The following is a 12,431-nucleotide window of genomic DNA, read 5'->3' as shown; positions in this document are numbered from 1 at the left end:
GTATAAAGCCACCTTTTAAACACTAGACTATATCTTTGCTGAATTTATTAATAATATTATATTTTCAGTTTGATTTTATATATAAGATAGTCTAAGTGGGGTATCTGATCTACTTAGGGCCGGTTCACACAGGGGGCGACACGAGGCGACACGACTTGCCGTGCCGCGACCTGACAAGTCGCCCCCGTTCTGTACAATAGAACCGTTCTGAGAGGAGCGACTCGAGTCGCTCCGACTCAGAAAAAAGGTTCCTGTACTACTTTTGGGCGACCTCGGGGCGACTTGCATTGACTTCTATACAGAAGTCATTTGCAAGTCGCCGCTGAGGTCGCGGCAGGTCGCGGCGAGGCAAGTCGGTGTCGCCTCGCATCGCCCCCTGTGTGAACCGGCCCTTAGAGTTCACATTGGGTGTATATAGCACATATTTGTGTTCACATTTTGGAATTTGTTTTATTTTTACTTATGAATAATAGGTGGTTATTGGAAAAGTGCTAAACTAATCTTTATAGTCTATACAGTTTTGAGTTGGTGATTAAGCAGGGGTGAGAGCAACTTGTCCATAAATCACTGGGAATTAAAGTGTTACTAAACTCACAACAGCAAAAATCAGTCTGTATATGGCGTAAAGCATGCTTGTTACATTCACCGCGAAAACAAAGGGGTTAATCCTCTGAATTGTATAAAAAACCCTGTTTGATCCTGTCTTCTTTGATCCTTCCCTTTTACCAGAGTCCCCAAACCATCTCCAGATAGTAGAGGTTAGGGGACAAGCTGCACATGCTCACTTTGATGTGTATTGATAGAGAGAGTGCATGTAATCAGCACAGGGCCAATCAGCACTGTCCAGACAGAGGGTCTGGGATCCTGCAACCTCATAGGACAATCTCAAGGGAGAATGAAAACTCCTCCTACAAGCTTTAATCAGACACTGATAGAAGTCACAAGACTTCTCTAATGCCGCGTACACACGACCGGACTTTGCTGGATTTGGTTCAGCGGACTGGAATTCGTCAGACAATTCGATAGTGTGTGGGCTCCAGCGGACTTTTTCTTCCCAAAAGCGGACCTAGAAATAAAACTTGCTTCAAATCTTTCTGACGGACTCGAGTCCGGTCGAAAAATCCGGTCGTCTGTGTGCTAGTCCGACGGACTAAAACCGACGCTAGGGTAGCTATTGGCTATGAACTTCCTTATTCTACGTCATCACGTTCAAATCCATCTGACTTTGAGTGATCGTGTGTGGCCAAGTCCATTTGTTTGAAAGTCCGGCAGACCTCAGCTGCAAAGTCCGTCGGATTGTCCGCCGGACCAAGTCTGTTGATAGGTCCGGTCGTGTGTGTGCGGCATAACTGCTGGTGAGAAATGATATTTAGCAGTTTATATTTACTAAAATAATTGCATTTCCATGTTCTGTGTACTGTGGGAGACCAGATATAGTGGATGCAGGGTTCTGGGTTTAGTAACACTTTAAGTCCTAGTAGCATGGCAATATATTGATATTTCAATAAAAATATATTGTTTCACATAAATTATCAACTTCTATATAACTTACTCAGGAAACCATTTTGTATGTTCTTTCCATGGATCATCATTATCTTCCCAGTTTCCCAAACATCCTCCACAGGAGAAGCACTGTGCTGTGTCTCTCGCACCTGCATTATTTTACATGGGGAAATAAAATCATCATCTGTGCTGATCATCAAACATGACATTTTGTAAATGAATATATAAAAAATGAATTATGGAGCAATTACCAGTGAAGAAAAACCCAGCTTGTGAAAGAACAGAGGGCTCTACTAAAGCATAGACAGGCCAGCCAGAGAATGACTGTAACCTGGTTTGCTCATCTTCCATAGCTTCCCTGTGGCTGGCCTGAAATGTGTTAAGCTGCACACGGACTTCATACTTTGATATATTCCCAACATCATTGCCCTTAACAAAGTCACAGTCAGGGTTAAATTTTCTGTGCTGGTCCATTGGGGTAAAGTATAAAGATTGTTTGCAGAGTACCAATCCACAGCAGAAGCACTGACAACTGTTCTCTAGGCCTGTGCGAAAGAATCCTGCACGTGCGATCTCTTTTGGAGACCAACTGGATAAAGGATCTTGAGCCAAAACACTCTTCAGCCTTTTTAATTCACTTCTCATGGAGTAGTTGGATCCTCTTGGTAGCTGCTCTCGTATTTTCCTGTGTTTTTCTTCAGAAAATTGGACAGATTTATTTATATCTATATGTGCCATAGACAACAGTAAAGGAATGCTGTGAGTTGACTCATGCTCAGATATATTAATCAGGTCCATAATTTCGTGTTCTGCAAGATAGGTAAAAAGATGTTGAATAGTTTTTTAAGTAATTTTTATCAATGAAATATATTTGTAAGATTTTAAAGAACCAATAGCTGTTTTTAACTAAACCAGCATTTCTCAAGTGAAATTCCATAAAATGTCACTTAGGGTTCCACTTGAAATATTAACTTTATAGTTCTGGTGCCAACATCACTTAGCAAATGCTTTGCACCCATAGAGTGTCACTTTCTATCTCTTATGTAAGAAGCCACTGACACAAGTTGTTTCCCTCGGATCATTAGTGTTAGGGGGCATCTTTAAAGAGTACCAGAGATCAGTTGTAGTGTTTAGTAAAGAAGTGCCCCTTACGTTGGTGGCCAGTGGACAACTGAACCTTTACATCTATGGTCAGTGAAATGACCACACTGAGGGTTTAATACTACTCCAAGCAGCAGGCCCCAAACAATGACCGAGGAGTTAGTTGTGGCCTGCTATTTGCCTTTAGACCCCTTTCACACTAAGGCAGTGTTCAGGTGTTTTAGCGCTAGAAATAGCACCTGTAAAGCACTTGAAAACCGCTCCCATTCATTTCAGTTTTACTTTTCACACTGGGGAGGTGCAGTGATCTACCACTTGAAGTGAGACCCCCCATTTGGATCCTGAATCTCAATCTATTTTTGTAAGATAATATGTTCAATGTATGTAATGTATAATCAAAATGGCATGAAAACAATGAATATGTTCTAAGAATATCTATTATGTGGGCATATCTTCTTTCTTTTGTAGTAACCCATTGCTACCGCACCCCTTAAGCCCTTGAAGAAGCTGACAAAGGCGAAATGCGTTGGGAGGAGCCACTCCCTACTTGTGTGATATGATATTGCCATATGATAATACTTACAGTCCTATTACATTTTTAATGTACATAAGGAGGGGTCTCTATCTTCAGAGTGCCTTGAGTTTTTTGGAGCTTTGATATGTCATTTATTGTGTTTTTATCTTTGACAATGGGTACATTTATACCCTTGTTGTCATAAATTGTATTTTTTGTATACAACAAAGATTTATTTTTAACCTAATGAATGTGGTCTGATAACTAAACTGAGGTGTTTCAACACCTTCAATTACCAGCAGGCCTGGTGTACCCTCCCACATTCACTGCAAAAAGCATGATGGGATGTGTATAGTGTATAGAAAGAGGAAAGGATATGATCCAATCCCTGGTGTAACAGCTCCTCCTGGGCAGAACAGATGCTGCCATTTTTTGAATTACAGAGAGGACTACAATTAGACTTTTCACCTTTAATGGTAAGGAATTTCACAAATGTACTGTTTAGTGTTTTGTGCAGGGGGGGGGGGGGGGGTGTACTAATAGGGGATTTTTTTGCTGATCCTGGTGTTCTGCTTTAACCAGTCCTTGCAAAAAGAATGCCCTGCTTTCATTGCATTCTGGAGTAAAGCCACTGTACTGTGTAGCAGTAGCGCCAGTGTCTGGTGTTGGAGCCCAGAATATTCTACCCAATAATTTTTAACAGACACTATCTGGCAAGGATATATCTCCTGCCTGGTGGTGCTTGTATAGTTCTGGTTGTGCCAAGTAAGTGCCTACTCAACAACACCAGTGTCCAGGAGGGGGACATTCATTACTCCTATCTAGAACTGATGGAGATCTCTGGTCTTCCTGTTGTAGCTCTGTACTCTTTGTTTTATTGTATTTAGTAGCTAGGTGATCACACTGCTATCTAGATTTCCTATGGGTGGGCTCAGGGCCGCTGATAAGCCAGTACAACTGGCCCTGTTATACCGGGCCCGGCCACCAGGGGGCCCAAGCAATCTGAACAGATTGCAGAAGAAAGAAAAAAAAAAGTCTTTCTCCAACTCCACGTCCGCTCCTCCCTCAGCAGCTGTTCAACTGCTCTCAATGAGCACTCACTGGGGCTAAACATCTCAGAGGCAGAAAGGTGGAGCCTGACTGTGAGATCTTGTAGTTTGAGTGGGCGGGAAAGGGTGTGGCCGGTGTAGTGTCACAGTTTGCTGCCTATCACAGGATGCTGCGGAAGTGACGTTGTTGCGTACTGCGCATGCGCGATGCGTTCCAAACACTCGCGCCGTGCGTTCCAACATAGTTTCGGCAATACAGTTCAGCGAAACCATCACATAATGTTACGGAAGTGATGTTACACACAACACAAACACTGGGCCGTTCGTTACAACACTAATAGTACTTCCCTTGTTACCTAGTAGGTTTTGCATTGCTGGGACTTGTAGTGCCTATCCTGAGCTACATGCTTCAATGTTCAGTGTCCTCATCCTTATCCCCGAGCTTCAATGTTCAGTGTCCATCCTTATCCCCCAGCTTCAATGTTCAGTGTCCATCCTTATCCCCGTGCTTCAATGTTCAGTGTCCTCATCCCTATCCCCCTGCTTCAATGTTCAGTGTCCTCATCCTTATCCCCGAACTTCAATGTTCAGTGTCCTCATCCCTATCCCCATGCTTCAATGTTCAGTGTCCATCCTTATCCCCGTGCTTCAATGTTCAGTGTCCTCATCCCTATCCGCGAGCTTCAATGTTCAGTGTCCTCATCCCTATCCCCCTGCTTCAATGTTCAGTGTCCTCATACTTATCCCCGAACTTCAATGTTCAGTGTCCTCATCCCTATCACCATGCTTCAATGTTCAGTGTCCTCATCCCTATCCGCAAGCTTCAATGTTCAGTGTCCTCATCCTTATCCCTGTGCTTCAATGTTCAGTGTCCTCATCCCTATCCCCCTGCTTCAATGTTCAGTGTCCTCATCCTTATCCCCGAACTTCAATGTTCAGTGTCCTCATCCCTATCCCCATGCTTCAATGTTCAGTGTCCTCATCCCTATCCCCATGCTTCAATGTTCAGTGTCCTCATCCCTATCCGCAAGCTTCAATGTTCAGTGTCCTCATCCTTATCCCTGTGCTTCAATGTTCAGTGTCCTCATCCCTATCCCCCTGCTTCAATGTTCAGTGTCCTCATCCTTATCCCCGAACTTCAATGTTCAGTGTCCTCATCCCTATCCCCATGCTTCAATGTTCAGTGTCCTCATCCCTATCCGCAAGCTTCAATGTTCAGTGTCCTCATCCTTATCCCCGTGCTTCGATGTTCAGTGTCCTCATCGAAGCAGGGGGATAAGGATGAGGACACTGAACATTGAAGCTCGCGGATAGGGATGAGGACACTGAACATTGAAGCAGGGGGATAGGGATGAGGACACTGAACATTGAAGCTCGGGATAAGGATGAGGACACTGAACATTGAAGCTTGCGGATAAGGATGAGGACACTGAACATTGAAGCTCGGGGATAAGCATGAGGACACTGAACATTGAAGCTCGGGGATAAGGATGAGGACACTGAATATTGAAGCACAGGGATAAGGATGAGGACACTGAACATTGAAGCTCGGGGATAAGCATGAGGACACTGAACATTGAAGCTCGGGGATAAGGATGAGGACACTGAACATTGAAGCACAGGGATAAGGATGAGGACACTGAACATTGAAGCTTGCGGATAGGGATGAGGACACTGAACATTGAAGCATGGGGATAGGGATGAGGACACTGAACATTGAAGCACAGGGATAAGGATGAGGACACTGAACATTGAAGCTCGGGGATAAGCATGAGGACACTGAACATTGAAGCTCGGGGATAAGGATGAGGACACTGAACATTGAAGCACAGGGATAAGGATGAGGACACTGAACATTGAAGCTTGCGGATAGGGATGAGGACACTGAACATTGAAGCATGGTGATAGGGATGAGGACACTGAACATTGAAGTTCGGGGATAAGGATGAGGACACTGAACATTGAAGCAGGGGGATAGGGATGAGGACACTGAACATTGAAGCTCGCGGATAGGGATGAGGACACTGAACATTGAAGCACGGGGATAAGGATGGACACTGAACATTGAAGCATGGGGATAGGGATGAGGACACTGAACATTGAAGTTCGGGGATAAGGATGAGGACACTGAACATTGAAGCAGGGGGATAGGGATGAGGACACTGAACATTGAAGCACGGGGATAAGGATGGACACTGAACATTGAAGCTGGGGGATAAGGATGGACACTGAACATTGAAGCTCGGGGATAAGGATGAGGACACTGAACATTGAAGCATGTAGCTCAGGATAGGCACTACAAGTCCCAGCAATACAAAACCTACTAGGTAACAAGGGAAGTATTAGTGTTGTAACGAACGGCCCAGTGTTTGTGTTCTGTGTAACATCACTTCCGTAACATTATGTGATGGTTTCGCTGAACTGTATTGCCGAAACTATGTTGGAACGCACGGCGCGAGTGTTTGGAACGCATCGCGCATGCGCAACACGCAACAACGTGGCCCAGTGTTTGTGTTGTGTGTAACATCACTTCCGTAACATTATGTGATGGTTTCGCTGAACTGTATTGCCGAAACTATGTTGGAACGCACGGCGCGAGTGTTTGGAACGCATCGCGCATGCGCAGTACGCAACAACGTCACTTCCGCAGCATCCTGTGATAGGCAGCAAACTGTGACACTACAGAGGCAGCCGTTTGGCCGTTAGAATGCTGATGACGTCAGAGAGTGTGGAAAAGCTGTATAAAAAGGTGTGCAGAGGCGTTGGGGACAGTCAGTGTAGAGGGGACGCCGAGGAGAGCACACTACTATCTGCTGGCTGCTGCTGAAAGTGCGATTATACATTCAGTACAACAGGAAGGTCTTCCTATATTTTCTTAACGCATAAATAAATATATATTTATAATATATATTTATTTATTTTATGTATATACTGCAGTAAATAGACATAGTATATATATATTATATACACACTCTACACCTACTTAATAACCGGCCCGTAGCACATCCGTGAGCCCGGCGAATCACGGTAAACGGCCGCTCATCGCGGCCGTTTACCACGTGATCGCTCCGTCCAATGACGGATCGATCATTTGTAAAGATACCGGCGTCATGCCAAGAATGGTTTCCCCGTCCAAATCTGTCCCCCCTCCCCCGCTCTCGGCTCCGATCAGAACTCAGCCTGTCCAGCCCTCTGCGCTGCGGCTCCTCCCCCTCTACCCGAATGCAAATCACACCTCTACCGTCCCCGCCCCCTGTACAATATTAGTCCGTCCACACACAGACACACACACATATATAGTACAATAGTATTACTCCTTCCATATATATATATATATATATATATATATATATATATATATATATATATTTATTCTTACCCCTCCTACATCTTCATCATTTCTATCCCCTCCTAATATTTACATTATTTATTGATATCCCTTCTATTATTTTTAGACACTGGAAATTCTCCCGGCAGTCCCTATTATTATTATTATTATTATTATTATTATTATTATTATTACTCCTACCACCTATAAAATATCTATCAGTATACACATCATCATTATCATCTCTTCCTATTATTTTATATCATTTTTTTATTGCCCCTCCTATTATTTTATTTATTATTACACCTCCTATTATTTAATATTTATTGTTAACCCTTCTCTTATTTTACATTATTATTACACCTCCTATTATTTAATCTAATTTATTATTACCCCCCTCCCAGTGGCAGTTGGTGCTGAATTTTTTTTTGGGGGGGGGCACAAACAAACTGAAAAATTCAGAAAAAAAATCATCAATTCCAGGCTCACTGTCCCATCAAACGCAGCCACAGTGCACATCTGTTTCTCCGACTGCTCTCCTCTTTGTATAAATCATCCTCACTCTTCCTTCTTACCCCAGACCCTTTCTGTCCAGGGGAAGCGGAATTTGATAGCAAGCTTATTGCTGTCAGAGTTCCGATCTGAGTTCCAATCTTTGTGGTGGTTTTAACCCTTTCTCGGCCGCTAGCGGGGGTAAAACCGCCCTGCTAGCAGCCGAATAGCGCCGCAAATCAGATGGTAAAGCGCCACTAAAAATAGCGGTTCTTTACCTCCTACACACCTCCCGCCCCAGTGTGAAAGGGGCCTTACCTGGGTTACAGAAGCTCCTCTCTGGGGCTGCTAATTAACTCAGACTTCTCGCCTCCAGCCAATAAGAGCAGGGGAGGGCTGCGGTCTGAGAAGAAGACGAAAACCAGAAGCTCTGGACTGGATTACAGAGCTGAGCTGGGGCCCTGAAAGACACGAGGTGGATTGGACCTGGATTCCGTTTCCAGGATTTTGTGTTTGGAAAAAAACAGCATGTACAAACAAAGCAGGGAGCCACAGGCCCCCACCCCCCTTCCTCCGGAGCTAAATACGGGGTCGCTATGGCAACTCCTGCTCCCCTTCACACTATGCCTGTACGCCAGTGGTTGGCATCATCTGGTTATCGACAACTGACATCACTGGACGGCGTTATCGACAATTGATATCGTTGGACGTCGTTATTGAGATTTTTTGCTGGAAGTTGTTATCGACAATTGACTTCGCTGGACGGCATTATTGTCAATTTTCATTGCTTGATGTCGTTATCGTCAATTTTTGTCGCTGCACGGCATTATCAACAATTGACATCGCTGGATGGCGTTATTGAAAATTGACATCGCTGAAGGTCGTTATCGTCAATTTTTGTCTCTGGACAGCCGCAACGTCAATTTTTGTCGCTTGACAGCGTTATCAACAATTGACATCGCTGGATGTTGTTTTAGACAATTTTTGTCACTAGAGGTCGTTATTGACAATTGACATCGCTGGACGGCATTATTGTCAATTTTCACTGCTGGAGGTTGTTATGGACAATTGACATCGCTGGACGGCGTTATGGACAATTTTTGATGCTGGATGGCATTATCGTCAATCGTCAATTTTTGTCGCTGGACGGCGTTATTGAAAATTTTCATTGCTGATAGTCGTTATTGACAATTTTTGTCGCTGTAGGTCAATTATCGACAATTGACATCGCTGGACGGCGTTATTGTCAATTTTCATTCCTGGGTGTCATTATTGAGATTTTTCGTTATCGACAATTGACATCGCTGGACGGCGTTATCGACAATTGACATCGCTGGACGGCATTATTGTTCATTGCTGGAGGTCGTTATTGACATCGCTGGATGGCGATATCGACAATATTTGATGCTGGGTGGCGTTATCGTCAATTTTTGTCGCTGGACGTCATTATTGAGATTTTTCGTTGCTGGAAGTCGTTATTGACTTTTTTTTTCACTGGACGGCGTTATCAACAATTGAAAATTGACATCGCTGGATGGCGTTATTGACAATTTTTGTCTCTGGACAGCCGTAACGTAAATTTTTGTCGCTGGACAGCATTATCAACGATTGACATCACTGGACGGCTTTATCGAAAATTGACATTGCTGGACGGCGTTATTGACAATTTTCGTTGCTGGACGTCATTATCGACAATTTTTGTCACTGGGCGGCGTTAGCGACAACTGACATCGCTGGACGGCGTTATCAACAATTGACATCGTTGGACGTCGTTATTGAGATTTTTTGCTGGAAGTCGTTATTGACTATTTTTTTCACTGGAGATGGTTATCGACAATTGTCATTGCTGGAGGTCGTTATCGAAAATTTACATCGCTGGACGGCGTTATTGAGAATTTTTTTGTTGCCGAAAGTCATTATTGACAATTTTTGTCACTGGAGGTCGTTGACAATCGACATCTCTGGACGCCGTTATTGACAATTTTCATTGCTGGAGGCCGCTAACAATTGACATCGCTGGATGGAGTTAGTGACAATTTTCGTTGCTGGAGGTCATTATTGACAATTGACATCGCTGGACGGTGTTATTGAGATTTTTCGTCGCTGGAAGTCGTTATTGACTATTTTTTTCACTGGAGTTTGTTAACGACAATTGACATCGCTGGACGGTGTTATCGACAATTGACATCGCTGGATGGCATTATTGTAAATTTTCATTGCTGGAGGTTGTTATCGACAATTGACATCGCTGGACGGCGTTATTGAGAATTTTTTTGTTGCTAAAAGTCATTATTGACAATTGTTGTCACTGGAGGTCGTTAATGACAATTGACATATCTGGACGCCGTTATTGACAATGTTCATTGCTGGAGGCCATTAACAATTGACATCGCTGGGCGGCATTATTGACAATCTTCGTTGCTTGAGGTCATTATCGATAATTGAAATCACTGGACGGCGTTATCGATCATTTTTGTCACTGGACAGCGTTATCAACAATTGACATCGCTGGACGGCTTTATCGAAAATTGACATCGCTGGACGGCATTTTATTGACAATTTTAGTTGCTGGACGTCATTATTGTCAATTTTTGTCGCTGGGCAGTGTTACCAACAATTGACATCGCTGGACGTCGTTATTGAGATTTTTTGCTGGAAGTCGTTATCGACAATTGACATCGCTGGACGTCGTTATTGAGATTTTTTGCTGGAAGTCATTATCGACAATTGACTTTGCTGGAGGAATGCACGAGGAACTCGGGGCGACGGGAGATGACGTCACAGGGCATGCAACGCGTTTCTTGAGCTGGCAAGACCGTGTATGACAGGACGGCTGCGCTCCTTTATCAAGCTGGGCTCTTGGAATCAGGGCAGGGGTATAAATAGCACACAAGGGAGGGGAAGGGGGCGGGGATGCCGGAACCAATATACAGGCATAGGAACTAATAAGGCACGGACCAATGCGGGGGGCCATAATAATGTGAGGACACAGAACTAAATATAATGGAAACAGGAATAAGAGGAGTAAATGGGAGAAAGTGTGGTGCAAGATATATGTATGGACATGTATATATATTTATTTATATATGTGTGGTGAAGTAAGAGGAGTTAGTAATGAAACTAAAGTGAAAAATGATAATAATGAAACAAATGAAAAAAACACAAGTGAAAAAAACAGAAAAAAAAAAAGGAACTAAAAATAAAAATATAAGAATGAAGAAGAGATAAAAATAAAAATGATGGATGTGGAAATAAAAATATATATAAATAAAAAAATAAAAAAAGAATAAATAAAAATTAAAATAAATATAAAAATAATAATAATAAAAAATAAAAATAATAATAATAATAAAAAATAAAATATATGAAAAAGAAAAATGGATGAAAGTGGGTGGGAATTCGTAAATATTAGCAAGATGGATACAAAGGATACTTGACAACGAAATATATACTATTCCTGTAAAGCCAACTGTATAAAAAGGAAAAAATAAATATATATATATATATATATATATATATATATATATATATATATATATATATATATAATAACAAGTAATTATAGAAAGAGGAGGAATCAAAGAATAGTCGAAATCTCAATACTTTCGTTAATTCCACCAGGCGCTAAGGTGTCTAGGCAGTAGATCCAGTAAGTTTCCCTGGCGCAAAGTTTTTTGAAGCGTTCAGCTTGGGGAAGAGAGCTGGGAATTTGTTCTATGACCCAAACCCTGAGGCCAGAGGTGGACCCATGGTGTGCAGTGACAAAATGTCTGGGGACACTGTGTGGGTCAGTTTTGCCTTCGATCGACCGCCTGTGTTCCCCAAACCTTTGTCTAGCCGGCTGGATAGTTCGGCCAACATAGATAAGACCGCAGGGGCAAGTAAGGCCATATACCACATAATCTGAGGAACAATTATTAAAGTCCCTCAGACTATAGGTAGTGCCTTTGGTGTGGAAAGACTTCTGACCATGTTCCACAAAGATGCACATTTTGCACAGTTTCTTATGACACCGGTACATTCCCACAAGAGGGATGAGGGTAGGTACCGTGATAGACATGGGAGTAGTTTTTAATTTACTAGGAGCAATTTTACTCTTGAGGTTGGGTGCCCTACGGTATGTTGTTTTGGGCCGGGAGGGAAGAATAGGTTTCAGGTGGGGGTCTTGTTGTAGTATACCCCAGTATCAACAATTGACATCGCTGGACGGCGTTATTGAGATTTTTCGTTGCTGGAAGTCGTTATTATTTTTTTTTCACTGGACGGCGTTATCGACAATTGACATCGCTGGACGGCATTATTGAAAATTGACATCACTGGAGGTCGTTATCGACAATTTTTGTCTCTGGACAGCCGTAACGTCAATTTTTGCTGCTTGACAATTGACATCGCTGGAAGGCGTTATCAACAATTGACATCGCTGGAAGGCGTTATCAACAATTGA

General features: G+C 42.9%; 1 protein-coding gene across 2 annotated transcripts in view; it reads right to left on the bottom strand.

Annotated features, from left to right (window-relative positions):
* Nucleotides 1–12,431, bottom strand: part of LOC143940769 (baculoviral IAP repeat-containing protein 1a-like) — a 206,367-nt gene that overhangs the window by 75,187 nt on the left and 118,749 nt on the right. For both annotated transcript variants that reach the window (XM_077462488.1, XM_077462489.1), the window contains 2 exons: nt 1,755–2,312; nt 1,553–1,652 (listed from right to left, as the gene is read on the bottom strand). In XM_077462488.1, the coding sequence (XP_077318614.1) occupies nt 1,553–1,652; nt 1,755–2,312 (658 nt within the window). The remainder of the gene's footprint in view (nt 1–1,552; nt 1,653–1,754; nt 2,313–12,431) is intronic.

Source organism: Lithobates pipiens, unplaced genomic scaffold (assembly GCF_037356315.1).
Source record: "Lithobates pipiens isolate NorthernLeopardFrog02 unplaced genomic scaffold, aLitPip1_a1.2 Scaffold_3, whole genome shotgun sequence".
Taxonomy (NCBI): domain Eukaryota; kingdom Metazoa; phylum Chordata; class Amphibia; order Anura; family Ranidae; genus Lithobates; species Lithobates pipiens.
This window is presented reverse-complemented; position numbering and strand designations above follow the sequence as displayed.